Below are 21,945 nucleotides of genomic sequence, written 5' to 3' on the forward strand. Positions count from 1 at the left end.
CCTGTTTGAGGACAGCCTTACCTTTCTTCTCCTGCTTTTCAATTTGTTTCCCTTCCCATCCCACTGGCCCGCTGAAGTCTGTTGCTTCCCTCCCTACTCATCTATGTATATTGTGCCCATGATTATACTTTGTCCCCTCTTCTTTTGTTTAACTCCCCCATTCACTTCTCAACTTCACAGACGTGCCCCATCACGCCCAAGTAACTGGAGGAGCCGATCCTCCCTTCTTCCCTTTCTCCGCTATCCCTTCCTTTTTTCTCTCCTGCCCACCTCCGCTGGATGCTTCCTCCATCTGCCTTGCAAGATTGACCCCAGCCCCAGGTGAGGCTTCTACTCTGGTGGCTTCATTCCTCCAGGGAGGGAGTTCTTAGTCACTGATGATGCAGCCCTTGGCTTTCTCCCCCACCTGCCTCTGTGGTCACCACTGTATCAAGCAGAGCTGGAGTCAGAGGGCCCATGTTCCCTGGAGGAACTGTTATTGCAGAAACACCAGGAAAATGGACTGTGAGGTGTTGGGCTGGAAACAATTCAGCCTCCTGGGCAGAGCAGTGCATACAGGTTAATAAAGTTCCACTTGTTCAGTTTAACCTGTATTCAGTTTCACTCTTTGTGAATGAAACATGGTGGGGTGCTCATCAACTGTGGAGTCTACTTTCAGTCCCTTATTGTCTCATGTATTTCAGAAGAGTTCCTTTGTGCAGTGTCTACTGAATCTTTGAATCCTTCAACTCCTTTGTGGAACAGTGAGTTCTGTCTGGAGTTCTCTGCTTATATCCCCATCCAGAAACCCTGTGACCTTTGTTCCTCATCCCTGTTGTTTTTCATTATTTGTCCCAAGAATACTGCTGTTTTTCTCATTCCTGTGCCCCTTCTCAGTTGACAGGCAGGCCTTTAGTTTTGGATGAGCTTAGGTCTGCCCACCCATGATACAAATATTCACATTGTCTCTGCATGTTCAGTAAACACCACATGGAAAAGGAGTAAAAAAAAAAAAAAATTAAAAAAATACCCCGAGTGGAAGAAATGAGCAGTTAAAAGCTCCACCAGAGCTGAAACTCTCTAGATACACCTCTACCCTGATATAACGTGACCTGATATAACACGAATTCGGATATAACGTGGTAAAGCAGTGCTCTGCGGGGGCAGGGCTGCGTGCTCCGGCGGATCAAAGCAAGTTCGATATAACGCGGTTTCACCTATAACGCAGTAAGATTTTTTGGCTCCCGAGGACAGCGTTATATCAGGGTAGAGGTGTATGTGGAAGACAACTGGAAGAAGTTAAAACAGCATTTCACTCTGTATCTTCAAGATAAAAAATAAAAAGTGAGTAAAAAGAAAGTCATTCAGAAGGTAGCCTTATTTTTGACAGTATTTTTATTTAGCATGTGCATAGTCATCTAGCCAAGCGATGGCATCTTCAGTGGCATGATGCAGTTCTTCTAGGCCACCGCTGAACCTAGTCAGCTGGCATTCCTCGACGATGTGCGTCATCGTCTGTGTTGTGCTGCAGCTTTGCAAAGGGCTGTAATGAAATCCCCAGCGGTACTGGTTGGCTGCACAGAGACCTTGCCCGATCTAGAACCTGCTTAACAGGGACCATTGGCGACGGGGCAGGTCAAAACCAGGTGGGCAAATTGTGGGGTTGGCAACGAGGGACTGGTTGGGGATTATAACAATATCCATTCCTCTCGCCAGAGTGTTTCCGCCCTAACATCCTGGCGTGACAGATGAGACCATAATGGGTGACATGACAGCAAATGTGCAGCTGCTACTTTAAAAAGGTCATTGTGCAATGGCAGGCTTGGGTTGGCATCAGGGCTGTCCCTAGCCATTTGGGTGTCCTACGCAGCCCCCCCGCGGGGGGCCTGTGTGAGGCCCCATGCCTCCCTGCCCCTGTGTCTGGGAGGCAGGAGCTAGGGGGTCATTTTGGGGGGCTCCACAGGCCCAGAGTGGCCCAGGGAATTAGCAGAGGGCTGGGAGCAGCCTGCTCAGCTTCCCTCTCCCTGGCCCCAGCCGTGTCGCTCGGGGGAGGGGGCTTGGAGAAGGGCTCCCCCACGCAGTGGCGGGAAGCGGCGCAGCCCGGCCCCAGTCCGTTCTACTCTGCCATCTCCCAGCCGCAGCGCTCCGCTTCCTGCTGCTGATGAGAGCCAGGGGCGGTCCTTTCCCCAACCTGAGTGACAAGGCTGGGGATGGGGCAAGGGAAGAGGAGCGGGCCAGCGGCAGAGCAGGGGGGAAGGGTAAGAGGCAGGGTGGAGGGAGTTGTCTGGGGCCCCACACAGGGCTGGCTTTAGGAAGTGCGGGGCCCAATTCGAACATTGGGGGGGAGGGATAGCTCAGTGGTTTGAGCATTGGCCTGCTAAGCCCAGGGTTGTGAGTTCAATCCTTGAGGGGGCCACTTGGGGATCTGGGGCAAAATCAGTACTTGGTCCTGCTAGTGAAGGCAGGGGGCTGGACTCGATGACCTTTCAAGGTCCCTTCCAGTTCTAGGAGATGGGATATCTCCATTTTCGGTGGGGCCCAGTCAGGGATGGCTGCGGGCAGGGGGTGCGGGGCGGGCTGCAGACAGGAGCTGGCTGCAGGCAGGGCCGGGGGTGCGGGGCTGGCTGCAGACAGGGGCTGGCTGCAGGCAAGGCAGGGGGAGCGGGGCTGGCTGCAGACAGGGGCTGGCTGCAGGCAAGGCAGGGGGAGCGGGGCTGGCTGCAGGCAGGGCCGGGGGTGCGGGGATGGAGGCAGGGCAGGGGGTGCAGCAGGGGCTGGCTGCAGGCAGGGGGTGTGGGGCTGGCTGGAGACAGGCGCTGGCTGCAGGCAGGGGGTGTGGGGCTACTGCGGGCAGGAGTGTGTGTGGGGCTGGCTGGCTTCAGGCAGGGCCGCAGGGGGGTGCGGCAAGGGTTGGCTGGAGACAGGGCAGGGGGTGCAGCAGGGGCTGGCTGCAGGCAGGGCGGGGGGGCTGGTGCGGGCAGGGCATAGCAGGGGGTGCCGGGCTGGTGTGGGCAGGGGGTGCCCCTGCTGGGAGCCCCAGGCCCTTTAAATTGCCCCCTGGGGAAGCCGGGCCACCCTGGTACGGTGCACCGGCTCTTGCTGGTACGCCATACCAGTGCTTGGGCGCGGGGCCCTCTTAGGCGCGGGACCTGATTCAGGGGAATCGGTTGAATCGGCCTAAAGCCAGCCCTGTCCCCACACCCTAGGGATGGCCCTGCCCCTTGCAGGGCGGGCGGGCGGCCGAGGGATAGGGCTGGTTGCCGGGGATCGTACTGCCATGTATGCAGCATGCAGTTGCCTAGGGCACCATGAAATTTGGGGCAATTTGGTGCCCCAAATTTCATGGTGCCCTACGCATCTGTGTATGCTGCGTATGCCTAAGGACGGCCCTGGTTGGCGTGTACTTTCTCCAGTAACTTGCCAGTGGCAACCTCTTGTCTGATAGGAGGAGGAGCAATATTGCTCAGAATTTTTGATAGTGACTGGTTCTGAAGGATTTAATGTATTCATTTTCAGTTAACTGAGGCAGTTGTATGCAGGAATCTGAGACAGCATGCCAGCTAGGCAAGTCTATTGATAGGGAGACTGGGCCCAGGCAGACTGACTGGGTGACTTTGTTTGAAGACAGAACCTGAAGACAAGGATGGAGTCCTGCCAAAAACTTGCCAGACAACACTCTTTTTAGTACCTTGTTTTGGGACTTTTATACAGAAGAAGGGATGGAACTGGAGAATGGCTAAGTTGGAAGGCTTGGGTTCCACAGTACCGGACCCTGCAAGAGGCAGTGGCCAACCATTAGAGAACCACTGGGGCAGGATGAGTAGTGTCATATTGGGCTGCAAGGGGGTGCAGTGTATGCCAGTCCTCCCACAACATGATTAAGAATCCGAAATACTACAAGAGACCAGAGGCATAAAGGCACATAGAGCTTATAATCAAAGTCAAACAAGAACAGCACAAGGAGCTGCACATGCTGTGGCAACCAATGAAAGCTAGGATAATGCCCACCATATGTAAAAATGCAAGAATTACAATGGACTACATCATTTTGAAAGAGTTTGCAAGTACCTGCAGTATGTGCATAGCATGGACAAAGGGCATCATGAAAGCACCACTAGCTCAGCGGCGAAATGGACTATGCTGAAGCACAAGATGAATGAACTATCAATCTGAAAACAAATGGGACATTTATTATTTTTAAGTTAGACACCAGTCCGACACTAGAAATACTGCTAATAACTCTCAAAGAAAAGCCACAGACAGTGAAGGTATATGGTTAAAACATGTTGTCTTCAGTGGTGAGTTTATTCCCACTAGAGGAGTATGTGAACTTCATGTATAGGTAAATAACAAACTGGAAAAGATACAATCTGTAATAGTACCGAGTATCCATTATTGGGCTCAAGATGTGTCAAGCCCTTGGTTAATTCTTGTTAATTCTTTTAGGAGAATGTATATAAACGGTGTGTTTAATTTCATTTGCTTTTTAAATATATATATATATATAAATTTTAAGACAGTTAAAGTTGGAAAGTTATGAACATACAATAAAATGAATTTCATTAGAATGTTGTAGATTGAAAAATAAAATTGAAAATCAGACAATTCAGAAATAAAATGCCCCAAACAATCTCTATACCTTACTATGACATATACTGTCCACATAACATCATTATGGGTATATGGTAAGCATCATAGCTACTTTTCAATTTTTAAATGACTAAGGAAAAGTACTGTATTACACTGTAAGCTTATATATCCCTTCAGTCCCCTGTGTGGAATAAGCAATCCAGGAGAACACTTCCTACCATGAGCATTACTGAATATCATGCGTAATTCCAGGATTGAGTCCCCCTGATTCTGCAGATACTTAAACATTTGTTTAACCCTCACCGCAAGTAGTTCCATTGACTTCAAAGGAATTATTCACATACTTAGATTAAGCTTGTATGGAAATCTTTGGAGGATAAGGGCTTTTGTTTATAGCCGGTTTTAGTATGAGATACTTTGGGACCAGAATGTGTAGCTTAGATGGGTTAGGGTGGATATCTGTCCTGTATGTGGGTGGTAGAGTGAATAATAAATTTATAGTGATGTTGCTAGGCTATTGAGAAGATGGGGCAATATATACAGAATAAGACATGAACATGTTGTGGTATCAACTATTGTGGGAAGATTTATGCAAGGTAAGAGGTGAGATGTTATTGTCTCTGCCTTGTAAATGGCAGGTGAATTGAAAGACAGTATTTGATTGAGGAGGCAGTGGGACTGCTGATGGTTCATACTTTGGGAGATAGAACATAGGATGGCAGAATGGAGGTATGCTTGTGCTACTGGAAGTGCAGTGGAGCTACAGTGTGTGGATGTAAGTGTGTCTCAGGGATCTACATGGATGGGGGCTATGGATACAGATTTTAATTTTTGTAACCTACACTGTTCTGATTCTTTAAGGTGTATATATTGCTTGGCAATAGCCCTGATAGGTTTGCTAGAATTTAAAAATAAACATTTTATTTTATAATTGAAAGCACAGCAAGCCAGCTCTAATAGGCATCACCTTTAAATGTCCACGTTGTTGCCATAGTGCCTAGCAGTCCCCACACACATTATAATAACCACAGCGCTGCCCCTCCCACGACAGACGCGCACACAAGTCTCTGGCTTTGCCTAGCAATTTTGGCAACAGCGCGCAGCGGATCGTATCCACGCTGCCCAGGAGAGACTACACTTCCAACGGGGCAATGCTCCAGCTCGCTCCGCCGCTGGCTGCGCATTGCACCCTGGGATGTGTAGTCTCCGCTTAGCGCCCCCCCCCCCCGTTGGGCAGGGGCAGCCACCCTAACAGCTCTCGCGAGGTTTTTGAATCGCTCTGGTCTCGCGCGCGGTTTCCTCGCGAGGGCGGCCGCCTTGGCTGGGATGTTTGGTGCGGTCGCCATTCCCCTGTGTGACGTCATAGTGCATTGTTGTGAGAGTAGCGGAGCATCCCTCAAGCTGTCAGCTGTGCTGCTGCTGCTGCGGGAGCCCGAGCCCGAGCCGGCCCAGCCCCCTTCTCCTCCCCCCGCCCCGGGGGCTCCGGAGCTCCGCGCCCGTGTAGCCTTGTCTGTGTGGAACCCCTCCGGGCCCCCCTCCCCCGCACGCTCCAGTCCGCCCTCCCCCCGCCCCCCTAGAACCATCTCAATGAGATGCAAACATGAAAGACAAGAGGAAGAAGAAGGACCGCACCTGGGCCGAGGCTGCCCGCCTGGTAGGTGCCGCGTTCGCATGGTGCGGGCAGGCGAGCCCCCGGCGAGTGGAGGGGGCGGTCAGCCCCGTACAGACCCCCCCTCCCCCCGGCTTTGTTGCAATCAGTAGGGCATGTTGGAGTGAGCGTGCAGGGCTGGGTGAGCGAAGCGATTGACTCGCCGGGCGGTAGCGGGTGTGAGTGGCTGCCTCCCCCCTTACGTGGGTGTGTGAGGGGCTAAGGGGCTAGCCAGGGGAATCCCCCCCCACACACACACACACTGCGTGTGAAGTTCCCTCTTCCCCAGGGGGCGCCTCCTTTCCCTGGTATGCGTGTGTGTGAAATTACAAGGGTAGTCCCTCTTGTAGTGTGTATATGTGGGAGAGACATAGCTCTCCCTTTTCCCTTTAATGTGTGGGGAAATAGCTACACCTTTCGTTAGTGTGTGTCGAAAAATATCCACTGTGTGTGTGTGTGTGTGTGTGTGTGTGAGAGAGAGAGAGAGAGAGAAATTCCCTTCTCCCTGTCCCATGTATTTGTTTCAAATATCCCAGAAAAGTCTCCCCCTCCCCCCTTTAAAATATATGTAAGTGAAAGATCCAAGGATTTCCCATCACTCCATTAGTGTGTGTAGGAGAAAGAATTATCCAGGGATTCCTCTCCACCCATCTGTGTAGAGAAATGGCCCAGGCAATCAATCCCACCCCTCAGAAAGCTATTTGGCTCTAAAGACTTCATGTGTTTCCAGAGGGTTGGGGAATTATTTGTCACCCTGTTTCTCCAGTATCTGTTTTATGTGACTTTGTTTTATTGTTCGCTAAGTGTATTAGGACACTTCATTTACTTTGTGCTTCAGGACCCTTTTGTGTGAGTTCTCTCCATTCTAGGAATTTCACAGTGTGTGTGTACGATACAGCATGTGTGGTTGTACATTATAGTGCGTATGCCTTCCCTGAAGATGGGGTTATTTCAGCATCAGTTAGATGCGGTTATAGAAAGAGGACAGCTAGAAAGATCTGCTGCTGTTTATATTGGGGTTTTTTTGGGTATTCATATCAATTTCATATTTTACTGATTATTTCAACAATTAAATTAGTATTGAAAGAATGTGATCCTTTTCTTGTGGTGCTAGTGAGTGTCTGTTTTATTTATTTTTTGTCTTAGAATGGCTGTGAAGCACAGTCCTTTTTGAAAGGATGTGTCTTGTGGGACTATGGAGCATTACATAGGAATTTCAGCCTTTCAGTGCTTCCACGGCATAATTTATATCAAAATAGGAGGCAGTCCTAACTATAGATGTCACTGCCAGTGCCTCATAGGAGTCTTGCATTGATTGAACATATAAGGTTCATTGTGGTAAAAAATTACTACAGTTAGTTCAGCTTTAGCAAGGGTGGTCTGATGTAGGCACTTTTAGAGTTGAAAAATATGCCTGTCTAAAACAGGAAATGTGCCAGGCCCAAGGTTCTTACTTTCTCACTATTGTCTTTCCTTAATTCTGCAGATCCTGGTAAAGGAGTAAGTGTATTAAGAGGGCACTCTCTTCCCCAAACTAATGACTAGAATAGATGTTCCCAAACTCGTAAACTTTATAGCTCTTTATGGTTGTTTGTGACTGTGATTTGTGGCTGTCTTTTGTTATACTGTAAGCTGCTAAACTTCATTAAAAGACATTTAAAATACATGGAATTCTATCCTAATGTTAGTTTAGCATGTAAGCAATTGCTGTAGCTGCCACAGGGAATATAAGCCATCATGAACGGGAAGGGAGATGGTCCGTGCAAGCGAGGAAAATCTCTGTTAAGGTGTAGTCAACTCTGTGGAAAAGTTCAATAGCTTCTAGTACATAGATTGAGCTGTTATAAATAGGGAAGCTCTCTCTGTTTGAGTTGCATTCTTTTTCTCACTCAGAACAGCCTTGATTGTGTAAACCTACTAGGACTGGTAGTTGCTTTATATGAAGAGTGGGTGATGAAGCACGTTGCCTGTTTTACAAAATGTTCAGCCTCCCAAAGTTACTAAATTATCCAGAAGCTTGTCCGTAATCTGTTTCCTATACGACTTATGCATAGACTGCTTGCTTTGACCCTGATTCTGCATCAGGATCTACTAGTGCAGGGATTCATGCTAGCAGATCTTTATTGAGGCCAAATTTATGGAGTCCTTATATTATTTTATGTAAAGGACCTGATGGTTCATTATGATTCCATTTTCTTGGAATACATCAATAATGTATTACTGCAAGGCTTGATTAAATCAATTTCTTTCCAACGACAAGTAAAGAATGAAGTGATTGATACATACTCACAAGTAATGACTCATGAGCTAGCTAGATCAATATCTATGTTATAAAATTGATTGGCTTCTGAATTTCTTTATTTTTAAGAATAGGAAGGTTGAATTAATAAGTTATAAGTACTGATACCCATTTTTTATATTTCCTATAAAAAGCCTACAAGTGTGTTAAGCTTGTAAAGTGAAGTACTCCCAAGTTATGAAATGACAAAGTTAAGATTGTAAGATAATCTTAACTCTGCTCCCTTGTGTATGTGTATGCATTACAGTACAGTCTCTAAATTACATGTTCATGCACTATTTTTCCATAGCACCTCTAGCTCACACAATACAGAATGGGGACAGTGCTCAGTGAATGAAATAGCTGTTGAGTTTTTCACTTTGTACTCTTTGTTCCTCCAGTATGTGGTCCCATGCTTCAAGTACTGCATATTTTCCAAACTGTGGACTAACTAAAATGCTTTTTTCTCTTATTTGACACTCATCACTGTAGTACCTGAGAGCCTTGCAAATGTAAATTGATTTAGCCTTACAACAGGTTTGTGAAGTTAAGTATTATTTATTATTATTATTTTATTATTATTTTACCTATGCAGAACCGAAGCACAAAGAGATTAAATGTGTTGTTCAAGGTTGCATAGGAAATCTCTGAAAGAGGCAGAAAAAGAATGCAGATTCCCTGGGTTGCAGTCTAGTTCCTTAGCCCTAAGCTGTACACTAGTCATGGTAGAAGTGGATATAGTGGTGTCTGTAGCATCCTCACTTCAAACTCACATGCCCCATACAACAATTACATAGAATAAAGCGGGGTAATCTGGACCCTGCACCCATATCATTACACAGTCCTGTCTTATTCCTTGTTCAGCATGCACGATGAAAGAGGCAGCAGTTCTGCAAAAAAATCCAGTAAATTATTTATAATAAGGCAGTTTTGTAATGCATATGTCCAAGCAATCAGGCTTAAGGTTGATAGGCAACCTTACATTTATCATTTCTTGATACTTGAATACATCGTCTTTGTCATCTTGACATTCTTGTAATGTTTTTTTGTATAGAGTCTTAATGTAAGAAGAAACTAACAAATGCCACTATAGTCAGCTGTTTACTATATCTCACATTAAAATATTTTATACTGTGCAATAAATAAGGCAGGAACCCTGGAGACGTTCCTTGACCTGTATTTTGTGGAGGATGGCAGGGTTCCTTTGAGGTCTAACTACTTTCCATATGTAGCACCCTACCTCTTTCCTCACTCACCTCCACTAATCAGAGAGAAAAACGTAGCCCTTTTTTAATGGGGGAGAGAGGAGGAGAGTACAATTGAACTATTTTGGCTCATATATTCTTTAAACTTAATTGTTTGTTTGCTCAGAGAGAGCAAACCTGCCAAATTTCAGGAAAAAGCTTAAAAAAGACTTAAAAAGTTAAAACAACTGACAATGACACCATTGAATGGAAAAGCTTGTGCCTCCTCAGTTCTAGGTGTTCTTAAAACCAAAATTATAAGTCCTGAAATATTGTTAACTTCTGTCCTATACTAATTTGGTGCCTTGAGTTGGATTTTCCAAGTTCATTGGTTGCACAAGACATACATAGTACAGATGCATCACAAAATAATTGATTGTAGACCAGCTGTTTATATTTTTAGTAGATGTCATAAGCCAGCAGTTCTGGTAACTTTTGTCTCTATGTAGTTTCACATTCTAAGTTCATCAGTCACTTTAAAATTGAGGAAGACTCTAAAATAATTAAATGAATGTAGATTTACAAATGTGTGGCTATTGGGGAATGAATGGATCACTTGGAAAATTTCAACGCAAATTTGAAGTTAAATTGAAGGGGTTTGTTCTTTTGAGGTTCAGTCCTTCAATGGTATAGATCGGAGTTGTCATAGAACAACACTCAGCCATTAGTTATGGCTGCCAGACATACTGCTTTACTTATGACCCAGATAGGTTAAATAGGCTTGAAGGGAGCAGATGCTGCAGGCTGGTAAACCCTCAAGACCAGTGTGGCCAGTATATTTCATGAGGCATTGAGCATCTGCCTATAAAGGATGGTGTTTTATCAGAACCATTTGAAAGAATTTCTGTGACTAACTTGCCCTCATCACTGTCCTTTTCTCTTTATTCTAAGCACAGCTCTAAAGCATACTTAAACTCTAACTTCCACTTGATAGTGGGAGTAGCTGAAAATTCTGAAACTGGTAGATTTTCACATCACTTATGTTCACTAGATTACCCCCTGCATGCCTGCTTTTCCTCCTCCAAGCCCTGTTCATAATTAAATGAATGTAGAGGTTTGCTCCAATTGCTTAGCATTGTGCATGTTTTGCTGCACTATGCAGAATCTTCTTGGTACAGGGGATGAGTGAACTGGGTGTTCTGATGCTTTGGTTCTGCGTATTTATTTTTGTAGCTTCCTGGCGCTACAGGTCTTAGTTAAGAATAAATTATTGTTCCTACATAATAGTTTAAATTAAAATACTTTTTTTTTTTTTAAGTAGCAAGTATGTATGCAAATTAATTAAAGAAATTGCTGCTTTAAAGAATAACTACTTTGGAGATGTGGTTGTTAGTCTGTATGTTACCGTTTAATGTGGCTGGCTGTCCAAATCTAGTTATCGGTCACTTGTCCTCTGTTCTACTGAGATTGTGTAGTTGAAGTAGATCATACAGTGGTATGGAATTATATTGCAGTATGTCTTTATATTTGAAGCACACAAATGAGACCAAAAATCAGAATTGTAACATGTATAGCTAGAGCTTTGTAATACCTTTTGACTTTTGTCTCCAGTTTTCACTCTTGTTACTATAAATACAGTTTAAAACATTATGAAAGGAAGTTCATGCATTTCTAAAAATGGGGATTTGACATGACTTTGTTTTACTACACTAAGGGTTTCTTTGTTGTTGGCTTAACAGAGACCTACTATTATTTCCATATTTCTTCTAAGTTCATTCTTTTTTAGACATGCAGAAATATTGCTGCTTCGGGAGGTTTTGATGGCCTTTCACTTTGATCCACAATCAATGTTGCTTTGAAGATCTGTGGGGTTTTTAAATGTTATTTATTTGCCCTAGAGCTTTCTCAGATTTCTTTTTTTTTTTTTTATTCAAAGCAATTGCTGCACTTGTTAGGTAGCACAACTCCTCCATCTATTTCTTTACCTTCTGTTGTTGCATGTACATAGCAGCACCACTCTTCGTTAGTATTGAGTATTCTAGAGATTAGTAGATTTAAAAAAAAGATTTAAAAAGGTGAACTGCAAATAAAATGTAAACTTAATTTACTTGTCCAGTATGTGGACAGTGATCCTATTAATTAGAATGAGAGACATTAATCTTATAAACAACTAAGCCTTACCTTTTTCTCTGAGATGTTCTGAAGACATGTCTGTCTTGATCAACTGTGATGCCTCAGGTACCAATGAGGTAGTCTGGAGCATGGAGCCAGACCTCTGAATATAGATATTGAAGAAAAGAGGAATATGTTATATAATTTTAAAGTCACTTGGAAAACTACACAAAGCCCTTGGAAGAGCCCTCAGCTCCCTACAGATGGGTTCAGTGCTCCAGAAAGCTTCCTTAGTAGTTGTGATATCACAGCATAGGGCCCAATGGAGTATTGCAGAGAATCAGGAGCCAGATGTCTGTGAATTCCCAAGACCTGAAATAGAACAGAAAAGGGCAAATTTGGATTGTTCATGGGCCCAATCCTGCAAGATGCTGCGTGCCTTCAGTTTCCTTTGTTGTGATTTGGAGTGGAGCCTGCTCAGCATCTCCCAAGAGGTCCTCTGCACATAGTCTGATCTGGCCTTACATGCTAAATGCCTATCTTTGCCTTTTCAATGAGGGCATTCAATCCACATGTATTGCTGAAGTCAATAGAATTTACCTTTTATGTTTGCAGTCACCTTTAGATAACACCCATGCGCGAAACTATTTCCTGTTACATATAGCATCTCATTTCCTCTTCCAGTTTTCTGACTTAAAATAAGCAATTGTCTACTTCCCCCATCCCAGGTGTTGCATTCTGAGAATATATATATAAATTTTATGTATATATAAAAAAAAAAGCAAAGCAACAAGAAAATTGTTTTTTTAATTTTATTTGTGTTGTGTTATTCCCTAAAGGCCCCAGTCAGTATCAGGGCTGCATTGTTCTAAATGAAGACGTGATCCCTGACCCAAAAAGGTTAAAACCTAAATTGAAACAAGGCACAGGTGAGTGTTTATAAAACAATGAGAGAAGAAGGATGAAGTAACATTGGCTGACTGTGGACAGCTTGATGATTCTGAATCATTTGGATATTTTTAGTAAACAAATTAATATTAGCCATTCATCATGTAAGTGGTCAATAGCAAAAGAGGGTTTTGAGGTAGACGTTGTAAAGCTGTTCTGGTTAGTTCTGGGAAGGCTTTCCATGCACAAAGGATAATGTGTAAGAAAGCAGAAACGTGGAAGAAGTGAACAAATGCATGGCTGGGCGGACTGGCATAACTGGTGAAATAGAAGGGCAGGATACAGTATAAGTGATGAGGAACAATAGGTAGAGATGGATAGAGTGAAGGGCATGAGGATTAAATCAAGGTATAAATGTAAAGCAGTTGAGGATCAGACAGAGGACAGATTAAAAAAAAAAGGATGTGATTTAGAGCAATGGGTTAGAAGATTTTAGTGGCTACGTTTTGTATGGATTGAAAGGTGATGAGCACCTGTTTGAGCCACTATGTTTATCATTTGATGAGCTGATTTAAAAAAAACTTCAAGCTGCTTTCTTCTCTTCATTTTAGTTGGATCTCTAAAAATGGATCTTCTTAATTGTTTCTCTTCAGGCATCTGTTACAGTTAGTATATTTTGGAGTTACTGTCTAATGATAGAGTAGATGTATTTGAAAAAGAACAAAGATCCTGTCCACCCCTTCATGAGGTTCTCTGCCCTGCATAGGTGCAGCTTCTGTCTAATATACCACCATAAAGATTCTTTATATTACTAACATTTGAAGTGATTAAAATTTGGATTATATTAAAAAATATTTTTCACCCTCTATACAGTTTTCTGTTTTTATTTTGGTTAGTTTGGGCCAGGGGTCGGCAACCTTTCAGGAGTGATGTGCCAAGTCTTAATTTATTTATTCTAATTTAAAGTTTCACATGCCAGTAATGCATTTTAACATTTTTAGAAGGTCTCTTTCTATAAGTCTGTAATATATAACTAAACTATTGTTGTATGTAAAGTAAATAAGGTTTTTAAAATGTTTAAGAAGCTTCATTTAAAAGCAAATTAAAATGCAGAGCCCCCCAGACCGGTGGCCAGGACTCGGGCAGTGTGAGTGCCACTGAAAATCAGCTCGCGTGCTGCCTTTGGCACGCGTGCCATAGATTGCCTACCCCTGGTTTGGGCAATGAAAATAAACTGGTTAATTTCACTGTAGTTCGCATGCACTAGCAGAGTACTGCAATGTCTGAGTTGCAAGCCCTTTAGGCCAATGTTTAAGTCTGAAAACAAAACAAAACAAAAAAATCCCTACTGTCTAAACTTTGGGCCTGACCTACATAAGTGTCTCTGTAACAGAAAGTGAAGTTTGATGTCTGATGTGTGCATAGGGAAGTGCTCCTGAAAATCACAGATGCAGAGAGAACTATCAGTTTAAATTTAAAAGAACACTGCACCTATCTGCTCTTCTCAGCATTCTTAAAACTTGCATGTTAAGAAACCCCTTATGTATTACTTGAAATGCCATTAAAGGCTGAAGTTACTTAGATATTGAAGTAAGTGTGTGTGTGAGAGAGAGAGAGAGAGATCTGGGAAGTCTAGAAAACTACTGGAAGTACTAATGTTCCAAAAAACTGTATTTAGACATATATTCATACAGAATTTGTTTATGTGGTAGGCATATTATAAAACCCTTTTAAAGTTTTCTGTATCCTTGTATTTTGCTACATACAAATCTCTTGAACTTTAAAATGCAAACTTGCATGCCTCTTCTGTGTGGGAGCAGCAATATTGGCAAAGGGCCGGGGAAAAGTGGCAGAGAGGAGTTGGAGAACTGCAGTGGGGGAAAAGATGCAGAAGTGCACGCACACTGTATGAAGTGGAACAAAAAAAACCCAATATCCCAGGAGGAAACCAAAATTCCATGATAGAGAAGGAGAGAAGTGGAAAGAGAGAGAGAGAGAAATTAATTTTCTTAATTTTGGGATGACACTTTATTGGACTGTCAGCTACTTATTTAAGTGAAGTGGTAACACAATAATCTCAAATAATACTTCCCTGCTAAATTTTTGTTTTCATGAGATTTTTTGAAGTATGGAGATTAAAACAACAAATCAAAGAATCCTGTTCTCTGTAGAAACTATTGTGACATTCTGTACCTCGGGGGAACACCCTGCACCCCCATGTTCATCCTTATAATATCTTTGTGTGGTATCCAATGTAAAGTTTGTCGTGTCGGGTGTCTTTAGAAGGCTCATGATGCACTGAGCATTGTTGTTTTAGTAATGTTATCGGTTGTAATTTCATGTATATAGTTATGAGGCTCAAAATGTCTTCTCATGTCTTAAAACTAGCCCAGGCAAAAACTCCCCCAGAGCAGAGGGGCAGTTCACACCTCATCAGGGCATGTATGGAACAAACCCAGCCCAGCCTCACAGGAACAAAGGACGCTGGCCTAGGCAGCAACAAAGGATCTGTTGGACTCTCGAGTGAGTCACCTCCCTTCCCTTGTCAGTTTGGGACTTTGATGAGATAATGCTCACCAGACCCTGAAAGAGGGGTGTGGAGGGCACAGCCAGGAGGGAAGAAAGAACATCATAAAAGGGAGAGACGTTTGCCATGCTCTCCCTCTCTTCCACCTCCATCTACAGACACCACCACCAAACGACTGAAGTGCTGATCAAAGGGGAGAGCCTGGCTGAAGGGCAACCAGCCAGCCGGTGGTGAGAAGCATCCAAGTTTCTAAGGGCACTGAAAGTGTTAAGATCAGCTTACAATGAGTTTTGCTTTTATTTCATTTGACCAGATCTGACTTGTTGGGCTTTGACTTATAATCACTTAAAATCTATCTTTTGTAGTTAATAAATTAGTTTGTTTATTCTACCTGAAGCAGTGAGTTTGGTTTGAAGCGTGTCAGGGACTTCCCTTGGGATAGCAAGCCTGGTACATATCAACTTAATTGTTAAATTGACGAACTCATATAAGCTTGCAGTGTCCAGCAGGCATAACTGGACACTGCAAGACGGAGGTTCCTAGGGCTGTGTCTGGGACCGGAGATATTGGCTAGTGTCATTCAGTTGCAGAATCCATGCAGCAGCTGGATTAAAAGTGCTCACTCACATAGCTGGGAGCAGCTTTCATGCTAGAGGCTGTGCATGAACAGCCTGGGAGTGGGGGTTCTCACAGCAGAGCAGGGTAAGGCTGGCTCCCAGAGTCAAGGATTGGAGTGACCTAGTAGATCACGGGTCCAGATAACACCGGGGAACGTCACAACTATAATTAGAACTTTTGGGAAATGAACTACTGTGTTTCTTATTACATCACATTCCAACTAATTTTAGGAAAATTTGCCTTTATCCATTTCAACCAAGAGAATATTGCAAAGGTTTAAAAAAAAAAAAACCAACCCTTTAGAAATAAATGAAAAGACCCACTTGTCTTATGAAATATTTTCCTCTCCTTTGAGTGATAGATAATCCTTTCTACTAATAAAAAGAACAGGAGTACTTGTGGCACCTTAGAGACTAACAAATTTATTAAAGCATAAGCTTTCGTGGGCTACAGCCCACTTCTTCGGATGCATCTGAAGAAGTGGGCTGTAGCCCATGAAAGCTTATGCTCTAATAAATTTGTTAGTCTCTAAGGTGCCACANNAGGTTTCAGAGTAGCAGCCGTGTTAGTCTGTATCCGCAAAAAGAACAGGAGTACTTGTGGCACCTTAGAGACTAACAAATTTATTAGAGCATAAGCTTTCATGGGCTACAGCCCACTTCTTCAGATGCATCCGAAGAAGTGGGCTGTAGCCCACGAAAGCTTATGCTCTAATAAATTTGTTAGTCTCTAAGGTGCCACAAGTACTCCTGTTCTTTTTGCGGATACAGACTAACACGGCTGCTACTCTGAAACCTTTCTACTAATGGAATTTTCATTGTTGGTGTCACCTGATCTTGTCCAGATTGCTTCTAGAAAAGCAATGCTTATATGTGTACCTATCTTGGAATCTCTTTTGCAAAAAAGCCCTCTTCCATACTTTTTGAGGATGAGACTACTGCTGTTTTTTGTTTAGTAACCAGAAATACTGATGTATTTTCTTACCGTTGAAGAATATAACATCGAAATGTTCCACAAATAGATTTGTATTTATGGGTCATAATATCTGGAACAGTTTAAGGCAAAATCCACCTTCCTGCATATAAGCCAAAAGGCTTATCCAGCCACTGCATTGTATTGCCTTATAGGCAGAAGATGAACTGGATGGCTACCCTGGAGGCCAATGCTGAGGTATCATAACCTTTGTGTAAAGTGACCTTTCGTTTTTCTGTTAACAGGATTTTTTAGGGAAACATGGTTTTCTAAGACCAAAGTCATTGGAACTCTTGGGGAGTCTGTGTAACTTGCATGGGATTTTGGTAATGAATGTTTTGAGTCTATAGCTCTGATGTGTGTTAGAATTCTTTTCAAAGCTTTTGTGAATAGGCAAGGGCCTTTTCTTTTCTTTTAGGATACCAATTTTACAAAAGTGTTCCATATCCTTAAAATAAAAATATTCCGAGATTGCTCCATTGAGCAAGAGAGTTCATTCTGTGGTAGAGCACCAATAGAGTTGAAGGATAAGACAGTTATTTTTTTCCTGTGGACTGCAGGTGATTTTAAATCATAATCCTTCCTGTGCTGTCATATGTCGCTTAGGGCCTGAGCAAGGCTCCTCTATCCCTGTCTATCCTCAGCCACACTCGGTTCTCGGTTATTAAGTCCCATAGATTTCCTGCTCTGAATAGTGTTCGACGAAAGTATTCTTTCACTTGCCCCTTTTGCATGTTCTTTCAGCTGCCCAATGGCATGCCTGCCATGGCAGATGCTCTGGCTTCATTCTTAACATGTCCTATATAGTTCATTCTATTTTTTTCTGGATAACTTTAGAGATCAGGAGGTGTTGAACTCTGACAAATCTTGGCATATGTTATTTCATTTGCTAGCTTTTATTTTTCTAAGGTATTTGCTTTCGAAGATATTTAGACATCTATCTCTATGTTTGGTGACTTTCCAGCTTTCACATCCATATGTTAAGATGGAAATAACATTTGAATTGAAGATTCATAGTTTGGTCGATAACTTAAAATCGATAACTTATCAGATCTTGTTGAAACTGATGCATGCAGTTACTGTTTTGCCAGTTGGTGATATTATTCCCTTCTGGATATCCCCCTGGGCTTTTAGGTTACTGAACTGACTCACTTGTTTAACCCCCAACTTGTAGGACCAGTGGACTGCTTTTAATCTGAACCTTACCCTTTGACCTACATGGCTTGGATGGCCCTACCAGGAGTAACTCCTCCTGGCAAACTTCTCAGGGTCATCAAAACACTCAAGGCCACGTTATTGAATCCACCAAAGAAATTCCTTGATTTCCTGGGACTGCGAAAAAATAAAAATTCATACTGAGCATTCAGAGAAGTCCTACTTAAAATGTGAAAAGACTAGTGCTATTCTGAGACTAGGAGTTGCTAATGTTTACCTCTGTGGTTCCAAAAAAGGGCTTACTTTAGGATAAAACTCCCCGCATCAAAGGCAGGTGTATAGTTCAAGTACGGCAGAATGAATCTGCCTTTGAATAAATCATATGTTAATTACCTAATGGGCGTGTTTTCCTAGTTTGCTTTTCCTTGATGCTTTCACCTGCCAGAAAAAAAAAAAAGGCCATTGCTATTCAAAGTAGAAAGGGCAGTAAACTAAGAGAGCCCCAAAATAAAGCTCATCTCTTGGTTGAGCAGGAAATCCAGTTGTGTGAAAATGATATACCTATAACTTTCCCGGCCGTAAAAGAAAATCCTACGTACCCTCTCCTCTACAAATTAAAGTATCTACCTTGTTTGTGATTCATAGTTTTGTGGCATGCAGGCTGATTTACAGCACCTCAGATTTCCCATTAGTGTGTGCCGAGTTCTTGTTTGATCTGATTTTGGAGTTGGAGCAGGCTTATAGCCCATGCAAAGAGTAATCCTTCCAGGCTGAGTCTGGAGCTCATGGCTGCCGACAACTAGTGACCTATCCTGAGTGCCTTCACGTTTTACTCAGATGGGTAGACAAAATCTGCATCTTAATTTTGGGCTTATGGTTACAAACTGTTGGTATAAGGATCACATCTTTATCTCTATCTCACTATCACCTCTGTAATTTTAAAGTCAGAGTTCATCTTTGTTCCTTGTGGGCATGAGGCCTATTTAATTGTTCTGGCTATGAAGATTGATAGCTTTTATTGAGTTTAAATCTCTAAGGGAAACTTCTGTTCAGCTGGTAAACCACTCTGTTCATTTTCCTTTGTCAGCTATGTCAATGCAGTGTCTCCCAACCATACTGTCATGGTACATCCTCCTCGCAGTAATGTTGCCTCGTTATATGGCTGATCTGTGTAAGTTACTGATCACATCAAAGAATTTTTGAAAACCTTATGCTTGGGCTTCCTGAAGCCCTTATTGAGGGTAGTGTGGATAAAGATATGCTCCCTGTGGAAAACTGGTAATGCTTATCATTTCGTGTATTCCAAAGGCAAAAAATTATTTCATAGAATTATCTTTTGAGTCACAGATTAAATGATAGGTGTGGTCTAGCAGTAACCAGAGAAGAAGAACTTCTCCAAAAGTCAGATTGTCCTCAAATAGAAAAGCTATAAGTTATCATGCAGGTCTTCCCAATAAAACCTTTAGGGCATCTCCCTCTCATATAGACACCCCATCATGTGTTCTATCTGATCTGTTGGTACCTTGCCAAACTCTTGTTCATATGGGTTTGAAACAATACATTATTTGCCAGACTTTATACAAACATCACTAGGTTCCACCCAAATAGAGCCCGTTTCTGTTACAGCTAATATACTTTAAAGCTGGGTGGGGGAAGACAGTATGAAGATTAGAATTAAAAATGAACAAGATACGTGACGCAAACAAAATATGCATGGTTTGGTGTGATACCAAGTACTGATTCTCCCTTGCTTGAGAACCTTGCATGAGTAACTGGCAGCTGTACCATCTGTGAGTAAGGTGGTGTTCCCCAACTCATGGCAATTAAAACTTCATAGCATTCCACACTGTCATGTATTTTATTTTATATACAGCTGGTATTGATGACTAATCTCTTAAGACTTTAATCATCTCATGAGGAGAGGTGGAATAATTCACAGTAGCTCTTCCTTTCCTCACTCATGAAGATAAATATCATAAAATGATGGCTGATCATTGTTATGACACTAACCATTTTATATTTAACAAAGATAGCAAAATCCCACTGGCAGCTAACAAAAGAATTCTCTCTATATATGTGGCGCGAGAAGTCTATATTTCTCCAATTCAAAAATGTGACTTTCCTGTCTACTTTTGGAGCATTTGAAGTACTAGAATTTGATTGTGCCAGTGAATTGACTACATACAGGGATATGATGTCACATTTCAAATTGATTTCAAGTCAGTTTTGAACATTCTGTAAGCTTGAAAACCCCCCAAATCCCTTTCATTTGTAATAGCAGCTCCCTCAAAAATTGAATAATTTCCCCCTGAATAAAACAAGATGATGGCTTTCATTTCACTTTTCTTTGGAGGGATTTTCCTGATGGGGTTGGGGAATTCAGATGCTTTATTTTTTTAGCGGGGGAAAAGTCACTTCTTCCCTCCTGGTTTTAGTTTTCCTTGTCCTGACCTTCTGTGTTGCACCCCAGCCCATCCACCCTCCAGGCACACACACTTTGGTCATCCTTATAAGGATAAAACCTACCAAAGTATGAACAAAGGTTCATTCTCTACATCAGTAACAACACAGTTTGGCTCCCCTTCTTTTCATGTTAGCCAACAGGCAGCAGTACAGGGAACTGTGCTGTATAGCCGATGATGGGAGAGGAAGAGAGAAAACACCGAGTCTTGCAAGGATAAGGAATCTCTTTACAAAGACTGAGAGTATGTAAATAAACTTTTCATCCAAGCATCAAAATGCTGTACAGTGAGGATAAATATATCTGTTTTACAGATGAGAGAACTGAGTCTATGTGATTTTTTTTTAAGGGTCACACAGTATCTCTTTCTATATTATTGTTAGATGTGGTATAATATAACAATCCTGTTATTTGTAAATAAAACCTTGTTATATTCAGCCCATAGTGACTATAGTGACTAGAGTACTATAAATGCTTAATTGTATTCATTCCTCACAATATACCCATATCAGTCACAACACAAAATCTGCTTGTTTTATTAATTTTATAGACAACCCTGATCTAGAAAAAGTATTTTAAAAGCTGATAGGAAGTATGTATTTAGCTGCAGTATATACCCCTAAACATATTTTATTCTTAATCCTATATGTTATAGTTTAATATTTTTTCTCTCTGAAATCTTAGGTCTGTATCTGTAGGACACCGTCTAACAAGATAACTCCTTGTAGGAGAGGAGTGGAAAGAAAACTGGCATAACTGTCTCCTCTTGTTAAATCTGGTACATTTAGAGAGTAGCCAGTAGGAATTCTGTTACTCATTTTGGAAGTACTCCTTAAACATTACATTTGCCTGAGGAAAGTAAGTGATGGAAGCTTTTAAAAACACACACTTGTGTGCGTGCGCGCGCACACACAGACACATGATTTCAGAAGACTTCCTCTTCACATGTTTTGATTCTGACCATGTTGAAACATCAGTAGTATAGCAGACCTTTTAGTGTCTGAAAAAAGATCTATATTAGCTTGTGTTAGTGATATAACATATACAAAAAGTGAATATATTCAGGCTTTTCCGTGCTGTTTTTCTCTCCATCACTTACATAGCAATCAGTGTTAAGTCCCAAGCAGCCTGCGAAGAGCTACAAAAGGATCTCAGAAAACTGGGTGACTGGGCAACAAAACGGCAGATGAAATTCAGTGTTGATAAATGCAAAGTAATGCACACTGGAAAACATAATCCCAGCTATACATATAAAACGATGGGGTCTAAATTAGCTGTTACCACTCAAGAAAGAGATCTTGGAGTCATTGTGGATAGTTCTCTGAAAACATCCACTCAATGTGCAGCAGCAGTCAAAAAAGCCAACAGAATGTTGGGAATCATTAAGAAAGGGATAAACAATAAGACAGAAAATATCATATTGCCGCTATATAAATATATAAATCCATGATATGCCCACATCTTGAATACTGCGTACAGATGTGGTCGGCCCCATCTCAAAAAAGATATTAGAATTAGAAAAGGTTCAGAAAA

General features: G+C 42.3%; 1 protein-coding gene and 1 long non-coding RNA gene across 4 annotated transcripts in view; one reads left to right on the top strand and one right to left on the bottom strand.

Annotated features, from left to right (window-relative positions):
* Positions 1-6,320, bottom strand: part of LOC117873456 — a 29,124-nt gene extending 22,804 nt beyond the window's left edge. Inside the window, exons 1-2 of the long non-coding RNA XR_004644735.1 lie at positions 6,202-6,320; positions 4,048-4,148 (exon numbers count right to left, since the gene is read on the bottom strand). This is a non-coding gene — a long non-coding RNA (uncharacterized LOC117873456). The remainder of the gene's footprint in view (positions 1-4,047; positions 4,149-6,201) is intronic.
* Positions 5,961-21,945, top strand: part of ASXL3 (ASXL transcriptional regulator 3) — a 148,437-nt gene continuing 132,452 nt past the window's right edge. Inside the window, exon 1 of one of the 3 annotated variants that reach the window (XM_034762846.1) lies at positions 5,961-6,223. In XM_034762846.1, coding sequence (XP_034618737.1) covers positions 6,170-6,223 — 54 coding nt within the window. In that variant the 5' untranslated portion in view covers positions 5,961-6,169. The remainder of the gene's footprint in view (positions 6,224-21,945) is intronic. The other 2 variants (XM_034762844.1, XM_034762845.1) reach the window with 2 other exon arrangements.

This window comes from Trachemys scripta, chromosome 2, assembly GCF_013100865.1.
Source record: "Trachemys scripta elegans isolate TJP31775 chromosome 2, CAS_Tse_1.0, whole genome shotgun sequence".
In the NCBI taxonomy this organism is placed as follows: Eukaryota; Metazoa; Chordata; order Testudines; family Emydidae; genus Trachemys; species Trachemys scripta.